Genomic DNA, 12,882 nt, shown 5'->3' with positions numbered 1-12,882 from the left:
AGCTCTCATTTCTTTAAAAGACAGACACAGATAGACAAGTTAGAGGTATTGTCAAAGCTCACAGTTCTTCCAGTCTCATTGTATGTCAAATGAGCAATCATGCTGGTACTTTGTGTAGAATCACTATTAAAATATTACCTTTGTGTGCTAAGGCCAGACTGCTGAGCACATCCCATGCTTAGTTTGCAACCTGTCATGTTTCTATTCAAGACCCAAATCTCATCCAGACCAGGTGTCATGTTTCTTTCACCAAGGTTGATAGCAAGTTAACATTAAGAATCCAAATTGTAATATATGGAGATATCTGGGAAGTCAAATCCTCAGTCTCTCCTAAGGAGTCTCTGTAAACTATGAAGAAAATACATAACTCAAAATTATAAGAGCTATGAAGTCTTAAAACTAAAACAACATAATCCAGGTTAACACACACTCCTCACCAGTGAATATATAAATAATTTATACTTAAATAAGGTATATTTAACACAAAAGGAAAACTTGAAGAAAGTTGAACAAAATTTGGTGTTAGGGCACACAGAAACCCTTTGTAGTAGATTCCAGTAGTGGCCCTTGTTTTTTGTCTCCTACAGATGACTACAAAGTTCAATTCCACTTGGATATGATGTCTAACAGGGCAACACGGTGGTCACAATAGAGCAAAATGTCACAGTATGTAAGCAAAAATATAGCCCATTGTAGAGTTTTCATTAATACGCAGGGACAACACATAAAAAGGTCATTGGTCATGTGTTACTCAAAGGCTACTTCATGGCTGCAAACTGCTAGTGAGCTTAATTTTTTTTTTGTCACATTACCTTTGAATAATGGGAAAGCTTTGGTGTTTTGGGAATGGGAAACCACTACAGTGTTTTATAGTTTTACTCCTTGTACTTAAGATTTTTTAAAATTACAAATTACAAGGTCACTAAAACTCACGCACACTGAAATAAAAATCATGCAGTAGTTAAGGTAAACCATCCAAGCAAGTTTTATTCATTAATATTCATAAATACACACAGCAGCTTCATTAGAGATTTTTTTCATTTTTTCCTCTTCAGTTTGAGTGTGGAGTATTAGGAGAGCTTTTTGCACGTCAAGCTACAGGACACAGAGCTTTTTTTTCTCTGCACTGCAACCTATATTTATCTGCTAAAAGTAAAAATTGGTTAAGTGGAAATGATTATCGTATATATCTTTTCTCTTTTCCTTTGAATGTACACAATGTAACAAGAGTGACAGACCTGAAATTACAATCACCAAAACAAACCCAAGATAGTTGTTGTCCACTTTCATTGGCAAATACAGCACAGGGGACATTGTCTGCAAAGTGGGATGCCATCAAAGAGGAGGCTCATTTCCTTTATTATTCTCTTTTAAATTTAGGTTTTCTAAAGCAACATCTAGAGGCATAATATCTACACAGCCCATAGCACCAAAATCAGCAATCTCTCCCCGTTCATCCTCATCTGAGGAGGAACTTTCTTCCTGCATCAAAGTGGACAGTAGAAGCTCTTGAACAAACAAGCTGTGATCTGCCTGTTCGCTTTCTTTTGATTGACGCTCTGCTTCTGACATCTTGGGATCATTCAACCTGCAGAGCAACACAGAAAGATAAGACAGGCTTAGTAGTATCATCAACAAAATTGGCTTTCTCTAATTGCCTAAACAGTTGGACTGATGCATGCTGAATAACATCTGAAAGCCATTCCTTTGAGAAACAACCTAGGTACTGCTGCATTTCTCTTGACATATACAGATCTGACACTATATGGCACTCCTGATGCAAGAATACAAACATTTAACAAACTTGTTCCAAGATGTTTCAAAAAAATCCTTCATAGAAGTAGATTCTAAGGCTGAAGGGAAAATAAAATCTATTTCTGAAGTTTGTTTCCCCTTAGAGGGATTTTGTTTTAAGGGGCATTAAAATTAAGTCATCTCTTGTATTCATTTTGTCCTCAGGACAGCTTCTAAATGCAAGCATGACACAAAATACATTACTACATACATAATGCCCAGAGATTCCCAAAGCACAGTACATCATTCCATTTACTTATCAGTCCATGCACCATCACCTAATAGAAGCAAGAGAATTGCTTGCTTCAGTTCTATCCTAGCTCACAAGATCAGTGACTGACATTTGCAGATACTTTCCTTAAACTTATGATTTTCAAAAAACTTTGGATTGAGATATCATCACAAGTTTTGATAGAAATCAGCATGACAGCAATAACTTATCACAACCCCAGTTTCTAGACACAGAAACTATTTAAATGCTTTTGTTCTTTCTCAACATGCAACTTAAAAATATCCTCCCCCTTGAATCCAGAAAATCAATATTCTAAACCTCTGAAAAGAGCTGGAATGAGAGTGGGCAACTCTTCTGTAGTAGAATGGACTAGATGATGGTTGTAGGTCTCTTCCAAGTGAACTATTCTGTTCTATAGAACTATAGGATCTAACGATACTTTCTGAAACAGATATGCATGCTGGTTATTAATAGCACAATCCTTCTTTGTTTTTTAATCTAAAATATTTTATATATAAATGTCTATTCAACCTTCAGCCTTCATTAAAGATTCATTTCCTATTAAATAAAACTAACTTTAAAGTTCTCTCCACTCACATTATCAGCATAAAAGTTTGAAACATATTATTGTAAAGGCTCTTGTCTTATCAGAAGTAGTAAACAAACACAGGTTAACAAGGCAATATCCCATTTTTCTCTTCAAATTGAAAAGCAAGTAATATTTATTCATTGCCTAGGAACAAGCAGCAGGGTTGAAAACGTGATGTTACAAATGCAAACAAAAGCATAGTATCTCAACTACAAACTTCATTAGTGATCTGGCAGTAGTTTCACTGAACTCTATGTCCACAAGAAGACAAGGAAAACAGAAATGGAAGAAAAGTTAAAAGCCCAAAACAAATTACCTCATAAGAAGAAACTGGGAATTCTGTATAGTCTGATGATTGTTTTCTGTGTTAGATGTATTGGTTGCTGCTATAGATTGTGTAAGAGTGGTCGGTATGCTGCTTGTGTTAGCGCGTCTAGTGGCATTGCGTGCAGTTTCCAGTTGTTGTCTTGCTGCTTGTGCATGCTGTCTTTCCAACTGCAGTTGCATCTGCAGCTGCTGTAACTGAGAAGCAGAAGGGCCAGAAGAATTGAGCTGCCCTGCAGAACGTCTCACGCCTGATAACTGAGATAAAAGCTCTGCCAGAAAAGAGAGAAGTTTCTACAGTGAAATCTGCTTAAATTCATATCACACAACAGCATAACTATGTCCTGAATACCAGTATATCAATTTCTTTGCTTTCTAAAAACTTTCATCAATGAAATTCATGAACAAATTGTATTGATTTGAAAAGCTTCATGGACTATCCATTACAAGCACCCCATGTCTCAAAACCCACAGGAAGATTAAGAATTATTTAAAGAACTATGTATAAAAAAGTGTCAAAGCTTAAAGCTTTTTAAACTGATAAGGGTCAACCTATGGAGAATACCATATAGGCAGTATCCTGTGCAAGAATTCTCTAAAATTTTATTTTCAAGTTAGTCAAAATAGTTATTAACCCCTTCGATTCTGACTTCAATTGGTGGCTTTATGCACCTTCAATGCATATTCCAGAGGGAAGCTGTGCTGCAGAAAAGACAAATATTTATAGCATAATTTCAGACACTTTTAGAAAATATTCAGTTCAGAAAAGTTTTTTAAATGCTTACTTATATGAAAAATATTTGACCACAAAAGCGGATTTTTGGTGCACTTTTTGACCTCTGCTCAAAAGAGAAATTCTAATGATAAAAAAGTTAAATCTAGCCTGGATTCCTTTCCTCCAGAGTTCAAGACTGTGACAAATTATGTCCATGCTAAGCATTTCCCAAAATAAACATTAATAACGAGCTATTGCCCAGCAATTTGCTACATATTATATTCCACCCAAAGTTGTGAGTACTACTTTGTTGTGTATGATACAAGGAGGGCAGAAGTAGTAGATTACCTTTTTTCCCTATCCATCCAATCCCCATTAAAGCTGCAAGTCATTATTATAAGTCATGAAAATTTTCCTTCCATCTCACTTTCATGATATAATCATTTGAAACTAGGCTTTTCTTAGGGGAATAAAGCACAATGCATCTGTTCTTTGCATCTGGAGCACCTGATATCACTGTCAGCTACCAATATTTCATTTCACTAATTACTGATAACAACCACAAGGAGAAAAATAAATAAAATGTACATGTCTGTTACAAGCACAAGTTCTAACTTCTGGTAGTATGTACTAATTATTACCCCAATACAAAGGAAGACTTATAACACTGCCAGGTAAGACATATTTTTCCTTGCTGTTTGTAAGATCACTTTGAATACAGCTTAATAGAACCCTAGTAGCAGATGTGAATTTGTGAATTTGAGACACAGGCTTGGCATGACACAGACACCAAGCCAGGCTGCACTACATTGTCTGAATGCAAAAAAACATTGACACCAAAAAAAAAAAAAAAAAAAAAAAAGAAAAAAGACAAGACTCAAAGGAATACCATTTTATTACACATGCTCCTAAATGAGATGGTCTTGTGAGGCTAAAATAAACCAAGGCAGCCACTTCATGTTTAACTCAGCTAAACTAACACCCACTGCATCAATAAGAGGAAGTGTTGCACTCCAGGACTCCAGGAGACACAAACATCCTCCCTTCTTGCACCAACTCTAGTGCTTTAGAGACCCACGACCTAACTTAAGTCATTAAGATGACAGAAAATTTTTCATCCTCTTTTGCTTGGATATTTTTACTAGCAGGAATGCATCCTGCAGGTCTCAGGAAGTGATTTTCCCCCTCTATTTGGCACTGGGGCAAAGCCACATCCAGAGTTCTGTGTTCAGTTTTAGGCTCCCTGGACATGAGACATGGACATAACAGAGCAAATCCAGTGGAGGGCCACCCAGATGTTCAGAAGGCTGGAACATATTACAGGATGAAAAAGTGGGAGAACTGTTTTTGTTCAGACTGGAAAAGAATACTTTGTAAGATATCTTACTGCTGTCTGAATCTACCCAAGTGGAAGATACAGAGAGAACTACGATAGACACTTATCATTTTTTACTATATGAGTGTAAGATTGATATCTCTAAGATTTTACATTAGCTCATCAAGTCCAACTGCCCTGCCACGGGCAAGGACATCTTTCACTAGATCAGGTTGTTCAAAGCCCCATCCAACTTGACCTTGAACACTTCCAGTGATGGGGCATCTACAACTTCCCTAGGCAACCTGTCCCAGTTACAATGAGTTACCCTCCTTGTAAAAAAAAGTCTTCATTCTGTCCAATCTAAACCTATCCTCTTTCAGTTCAGAACTGTTCCCCCTTTTCCTGTCACTACAGGCCTTCATAAAAAAACCCCAACAACTCTGTCTTTCTTATAAGCCCTCTTTATATCTTGAAAGGTTGCAATAAGGTCTCCCTGGAGCCTTCTCTTCTCCAGGATAAACAACCCAACTCTCTCAGCCTTTCTTCATAGGAGAGGTGTTCCAGCCCTCTGATCATTTTTGTGGCCCTCATCTGGATCCACTCTAACAGGTCCATGTCTTTTTTGTACTGCTGACCCCAGAGCTGGATGCACACTGGATGCAGGACCTTGCATTTGGCCTTGTTGAACTTCATGAGGTTCCCATGGCCCCTCTACTCAAGCCTCTCAAGGTCCCTCTGGATGGCATTCCTTCCCTCTAGGAAATCAACTGTTCTACTCAGCTTGGTGTCGTTTGTAAACTTGCTGAGGATGTACTCAATCCCTCTGCATCATGAATATTAAATAGTACTAGTCCCAATACAGACCCTTGAGGGACACCACTTGTTACTGATTTCCACTTGGACATTGAGCCATTGACTGAAATTCTTTGAATGCAGCCATCCAGTCAGTTCCTTATGTGTCTAACAATCCACCAGTCAAACCTATCTCTCTGCAATTTAGTGGCAAGAATGTTGCGAGGGACAGCGTCAAAGGCCTTACAGAAGTCCAGGTGGATGATATCCATAGCTCTTTCCCTGTCCACTAATGCAGTCCCTCCATGACAGAAGGTCAGTAGATTAGTTAGGCATGATTTGCCCTTGCCTAGGGCACGTTGGCTGTGTCTAATTCCTGCTTTCCATATGCCTTGACATAGCTTCCAGTAGGATCTGTTCCATGACCTTACCAGGCACAGAGATGAGGCTGAATGGTCGGGAGTATCCAGTATTCTCTCTTTTTAAAAAAAATTAATTGGTTGTATATATTAACATGTGTTATAAGATTTTTCCTAAGGAAGCATTGCATAATACATGGCTACTGTAAAAAGATTGGATTAGTTAAAAGTAACAAGCATTAACAGAGATACAAAATTCAAACTAGTCAGTCTGAGTGCTGAGCTTGCAATGAACTATCAGCCTTTCCAGTTGAAGCCTTCACAGGGGAAACCATGAGACAGTTAAAAAAGTATATAACTTGTTACACAGATTACCTGTAAACAGTTTCTCTCCATTGGACACCTGGAATTAGATTCAGTTCCACACATATATGACAGTTTCCATTCTAAACTAAGAGAAAGGTCTGTTACCATGAAGTGCAACGTGGATGATGTGGGGACACGAGCTCTGAAGTGTGGGATTCAGATACTTATGGGAGATGGGTAGATTTTGGCAGCTGGAGATGGAAATTTTTTTAAAAATTTCATTTTAAACACAGAAGAGGGACCATGTGTTTGAGGGCCTAAGTGTGATATTCATTTGTGAAGGACTGTGCTCAACTCCTCCCTTTCCCCTCAGCAGATACAACTCTCCACAGAAGCCTTCATTCAGTCATTCTTGTCTACTTTGATGGGTTTGGGGAATTCATTGTAAAGCTCCACTTTGGTTTCCTGTTTAAGTGCATTTCACGCAATCATCTGGAAAGTTTTTTCTACATTAACGGCCTCCTTGGCACTGATTTCAAAGTAGGGGATGTTGTTTTTACTGTAGCACCAGGCTTGTACCTGTTTTGTGGTGACTTATCTGTTTTCTAGGTCAATCTTGTTTCCCAGCACAAAAAAAGGAGTCCTCAGGATCTCTTGGACTGGCCTGAATGAGGAATTAATCCCTTGAGCTGTCTAGGGTTTTAAATGTGTTGGAGGCCATGACAGCAAACACCAGGATGCAGCAGTCTGCTCTCTTGTAGAAGGCAGCTCACAGAGACTGAAATTATTCTTGGAGTGCTATATCCTACATCTGCATTGTCACTAGCCTGTTATCCACCATGACCTCTTTTGTCAGGAAGCCTGCACCTATCGTAGCTTTGTAGTGGTTACTGAATTTCTTGTTTACATACTGGTTCATGTGTGATGTCTTTCCCATCCCAGAGTCTCCAATAATGATGACTTTTAGTAACACTTTCTTCCTATGTCATCTTTTACACTGGTGCATGTGCTGTGGCACCTGGCCTGAGACTTGCTGCCCTTTTACTCTTCTAAAAAATGGGTGTGATGTCTCCCTTTTTCCAATGACTGGGGACTTCACCTGACTACCATGACTTTTCAGATATCATGGGGAGTGGCGTGGCAACTAAATCAGCCAATTTGCTCAGGACTCTAGGATGCATCTCATCAGGTCCCATACACTTATGTACATTCAGGTTCCTCAGGTAGTCATGAACCTGATGTTTACTTACAGTGGGAAGGACTTTGCTCCCCTAGTCCCCATCCTGCTGTCCATCCACTCGAAAATTCAAAAATACATTCATGCATGTCATATGAGGAGAGGCTAAGAGACCTAGGACTCTTCAGCCTGTAAAAGAAAAGGCTGAAGGGGGAGGAATCTTAACAATGCATATAAATACCTGATGGGAGGAAATGAAGAAAAGGAAGCCAGACACTCTATTGCCCACTGACAGGACAAGAGGCAATGGGCAGACATTTAAAAAAAATTAAGTCCATCTGAACACAAGAAAACACTTTTTACTGTGAGGGTGACCAAATTCTGTAACAGGCTGTCCAGAGAGGTTGTGGAGTTCATAGGTAAGAATATTCAAAACCTGACTGGACATGGTCCTGAGCAACCTGCTCTAGGTGGCCTTGCTTGGGGGCAGGGAGGGAGGGAAGTTGGATGGGGTTGTAGTAGGTGATCTTAAAAGGTCCTTTCAAATGTCAACCATTCTTGCATGCCACCTGTGAACAGGTCAGTCATGGAAATGAGCCTAGAAGTCTCTAAAAGCACAAGCTAAAGGGGTAGTGGTTTTCATTTCAGAAGTTCCAGGTTCAATCCCTGTAGACAATCCAATTAAGGGTACTTGTCATCAGTAAATACCCATCAATTGTGACATTGGGAAGCATTTAAAAAAAACCCCAAACCAACAGAAAAATAAGACAACCATTTTCATCATGGACTTTGTTTCAAAGTCTGTTTAAAGACTCTGATCTAAAATCAGTGGTTACAGCTCTTACCAGCTATAGGATCCATGGTTTCTCTATTGCTTGGAGAATATGAACTCTGAGAAGATGAAAGCCCACTGCTGGAACTGCTAGTAAAGTGCATGTTTGATCTACGTGCACGGGGGCCTCCCAAACCTCGGCCTGGATGAAACATTCTACGTACGTGCCGAACGCCACTAGATTCATCATAATCAAGCAGTTAAGAAAAGTCTATTGCTATCAACTATTAAACAGCAAGAACATTTACTAGATTGAATAATTGGGCAACACATTCCTCATTCATAAAACAGTGATTCAACTTTATAAGTGAATAATAAGTAATTATAGCTATGGTGCCAGTCAGATCTATAGATGTGAACTCAAGGCACCCAGGGCTCCTTGCGCCAAATTCATCGTTCCCAGGCTTTTTATCATGTTTAAAAAAATCTCAGGATGCATTTTATGCCTTTTGGATTAAAGTTTTTACTAGGTAATGCTACAACTGATGATGCATATTCAGCAGAACATATTGCTCAATAGACAAGGATTTTAACATCAAAATTGGGAAAGGCATTTAAGTACTGAAAATTATCTACAAAATTTTATTGCTATTCTTACCACACAAATGTGTTCTCCCAAGACAGTCTAGGTAAAGCTTCCTTTTACCTTAAGAAGCAGTAGTGCAATTAACTACTAAGCTAGGAAATAATGTACTTATACATATAATATTTTTCCAATTTCAAAAACAGTAGCTTTAGCTCACCTTATCTCCAATTTTCTTATTTTCAAAAAAAGCATGTTTATCACTTGTATAAAATCTATTATCTGCAGCAGACTGGTGTCCAATGTCTTATTCCACAATGCACAGTTATGGTGTAGAATTCATTTCCTCACAATATCACTGAATTGAAAAATTTAAGACTGAAAAATTAAGATTTCTTTTGGCAAGTAAGAATATCCAATTACTATAATAAATACTTTCAGGAAGAATTGACTCTTTTAAATCTATTATACTATAGAGCATAAAACATTTCACTTTCAGGATTTAGGAGGGGGAGAAAATGTCCTTTGGGACAAAATATAGTTGTCTAGCACAGATTGGTTTGTTCTTCCTCTGAATCTGTTGATACTGGATACTAGTAGTGACAGAACATAGTCACTAATATTTTACTGATTGACTGCTTCTCTCAGGCAGTTTGGGAAGCTTTCCATAGCTACATCTGACAGAGAAATGCCCCAATTCTGGCCTTTTTAAAAAGTAAACTTGGAAAATAAGATAACTAGAACATCCTTAATATAAATACTTGGAAAAATTCCAGCCTTGGCCTCATTTCAAAAAGTATCATAGTAGCTTGCTAACTGTACCTTTCAAAGTGTTTTCAAGAAAAATAACATTATTTGAATATACTAGTCAAGAGTATACTGATGTCTCACCCAACTATGCTGGGGTTAAAAAAAGCATTTGGAACTCTTAACTCATTGCAAACATATACTGAAAACAACCAAGCTAGAACCATTTACAAGGTCAAGACTAAAGCCATGTTTTAAACAGTAAAACAGTTGAAAATTGTTTAGGAAAGAAATTGGAATTTAAAGAGCTGTCCAGAGTCTCCAGGGATAAAGGTAGTATCTTGCAACATCTGCATGGAATTCTTCACAAGAAATACGTGTAGCCATTTAAAACGGCTTTAAATACCCTCCTAACTGCTACACAGAAGACTATATCTATCCTTTCCTAAGCTGATAGCAACTGGGCAGGGGGAAATCTCTCCCCTATTTCTTTTTTTTTTAGTCTTAGCTGTCAGAAGATGTGAAATAGCACCCAACATGGAACAACTAGTCCAGAAACTCTCAATTTTTGTGAACTTGGCAACACTGATTGCTAAAGTAATGTTATATGGAAACTTTTACATGCATTTCCTATAATTATTTATAGACTCTCCCCATCAGTTTTGTGATGACTGACACTGCGGCTTTACTCAGTAACTGAAAAGATTATTCTGATTTCTTTAGCTCTTATGCAGCTAGTAATAGGAGTGTGAAGAAACTGACAGTTTGAGCTCTTCGGTCATTGACAGTAGTTATAGCACTGCAATTTGCAGTTAACAAAGATAGCCCTAATCCCATGGAAGTCTCCTGATAGGTCTTCTAGTTATATTTTTTAAAAAGTCAATAAATAAGAGGCTGCAACTACCCTATTGAAATATAGTAATAAAACTAATCAAACATTTAAGATCCCTCAATTTCAAAGTTCAACGTATTCTCTAACACATATGCTTTTAGTGAAATCTGCTTTCAGTCTTGTAATTATCTATAAAACACTACTGCATCTGGATTGCTGCTTTCCCAGACACAAAATGGCATCAGAAGTAATGGCCAAGAAGGGTAAAAATTGCAGAAAGAAGCAGCTGGGCATCAGAAAGATCTTTAAAAGCTTTCGCTATCAGAAATAAAACAAAAACACACACCCACATTGTCAAGCAACACCTAAAGCCTATTCACAGTCTGATGGAGATTTTTTATATATATATATATATATATATATATATATATACACACACATTAAAAATTCAGATGTATAGTTCCCCTATAACTAAACACCAATTCTAAAAAAAAGCTACACTGATGGAGCCACTTGACTACATAAGTCAGAACAAGTAGTTACAGCTATCATAAGGAACAGTCTATCCCTTTTCCCTCAACTTAAGAAAGGATATTAAATCTCTAGGAGCTCTGTGTTCCAGTGTAAGATGAGCTGCAAAGTCATCTGTGACATGATTAGGATCCCCTCCAGGTAATGCTGCACATATTGGACAGATCTGAAAAAACAAAGTGAGAAAAAAAAACCAAACACAGCCAAATTTACACAAATCACAAAACACAATTTAGAGTTGATCACGACATGGATTCTTATACTTTAAATATCACATTCTAATCCTACACCTAAACAGACACAATTTAAAACAGTAAATGTGTTCAAACACAGCTGTTAATTGTAGAATCTTTTTAAGTCTCACTTTTCCTTGTAATTATGCTTTTAATAATACCATGGAAACCAAAAAGTAAAATTTTCAAATCCTATCTACAATGTTTCAGCTTTCAATATTGTCTTTATGTGTCAATTCCAAAACAGACAGTAGGTCTAATTGCACAGGATTACTGCTTGAATGTACCTACATATGACATTATCAAGTTCATTTACTGCTCTTTGACTTCTCACGAACTTCTCATTCATCTCATCAGTGAAGTGTAGGAAGGAGAATGAAACCAGATGTGAACATTCATTAAAGTATCCCAACTGAGACCACCCACTGCAATAACACAAGTAGAAATTTGGCAGAGAAACTCCTTATTCCTACCAAGTATTTTGAGAGATAGCATTATGGTTTTGTTTTTCTCTTAAACTTAAACTCACATTTAAGAAAAGTCTAGGGACACTTACTACCATAACAATCTTCATTTACTATTTTGATTTTTCCCCCTAATGACTGCAACCATCTGAGAGAAGCATTCCTTAAAAGTCCTTTGCAACAGTTTTGCAGGCCAGCCTTCAAGCTTGACAGATCACATGTTAATAAGCCAGAAAGGAGAAACTTTGATACAGTATATGCTAGGTTTGAACTACTCTTGCAAGGATATCAACCTGGACTTTGCAACTGATAAGGCTGTAAATTAGCGGGGAGACTCCAGACTGGAAGGGGTGAGAGAATCATTAGAACCATACGAACCTATAAGAGAAATGCAGGGGGAAGGGAGAGCCAGGAGGAACAAAGGGGAGGGTAGACACAAATGTGTATAAAGTGGACTGATCACATGTAAAACAGAGGTGGTCAGTATGTTTATCTGATTGAGCCTGATCACCATAGTCTGCCCTGTCTTCCTATATCTTCTTATTAAATTTTAACAATCTCTGCATAATGTCACTAGTCTATCCCATGTGTATGTATGCTGTGAGGACTAAGTGCCAGCTACTGGTGAGACTTGTGTATGTATGAAGAAAAAATTGGTGCCAGATACTGGAGTCAGACTAGGGCTGTAGGTGTCTCCGCGGCCTGTGGTGTCAGCTACTGGAACAAGTATCAGTAGCTGGAGGGGCCATACCTGTTTAGACCTAGGGTGGGTACTACAAACTTTGTACTTGGAGTGCCTGCAGCTGGGGGAGCTGTCATAAGTGTATTTGGTGCCAACTACTCCAGTCAGACCAGAGGTGCAGGCACCCCTGGCCTGTGGTGCTGGCTACTGGACTGAGTGGGGTCTTAAGATCAGCTACCAGAGTGAGTCATGGTCTCTGCCTCCAGCCACTGGGGCAGGAACGGTATGTGTCCCAAAACACAGCTAACAGGAGAAATCAGTATGAGTGAGGGGTCCAGCACTGGTAGCTGAAGCAGGACAACCAGTCACAGCCCATGTGGTGCCTGGTGTCAGCTGCTGGGGAAAAGGGAGTGGTTGCCTGCATCTTCCCCA

The 12,882-nt window shown here is 38.4% G+C and overlaps 1 protein-coding gene and 1 pseudogene across 2 annotated transcripts in view; both read right to left on the bottom strand.

The window, feature by feature from the left end:
• Nucleotides 1-961: 961 nt before the first annotated feature.
• LOC132086183 (E3 ubiquitin-protein ligase KCMF1-like) overlaps nt 962-12,882 on the bottom strand; it is a 147,069-nt gene continuing 135,148 nt past the window's right edge. For both annotated transcript variants that reach the window (XM_059491655.1, XM_059491656.1), the window contains exons 4-7: nt 11,136-11,237; nt 8,452-8,626; nt 2,932-3,211; nt 962-1,588 (exon numbers count right to left, since the gene is read on the bottom strand). In XM_059491655.1, the coding sequence (XP_059347638.1) occupies nt 1,336-1,588; nt 2,932-3,211; nt 8,452-8,626; nt 11,136-11,237 (810 nt within the window). In that variant the 3' untranslated portion in view covers nt 962-1,335. The remainder of the gene's footprint in view (nt 1,589-2,931; nt 3,212-8,451; nt 8,627-11,135; nt 11,238-12,882) is intronic.
• Nucleotides 6,799-7,723, bottom strand: LOC132086094 (ras-related protein Rab-7a-like; annotated as a pseudogene).

Source organism: Ammospiza nelsoni, chromosome W (assembly GCF_027579445.1).
Source record: "Ammospiza nelsoni isolate bAmmNel1 chromosome W, bAmmNel1.pri, whole genome shotgun sequence".
In the NCBI taxonomy this organism is placed as follows: domain Eukaryota; kingdom Metazoa; phylum Chordata; class Aves; order Passeriformes; family Passerellidae; genus Ammospiza; species Ammospiza nelsoni.
The sequence above is the reverse complement of the archived record's forward strand: the minus strand, read 5'-3'. Positions and strand labels throughout refer to the sequence as shown.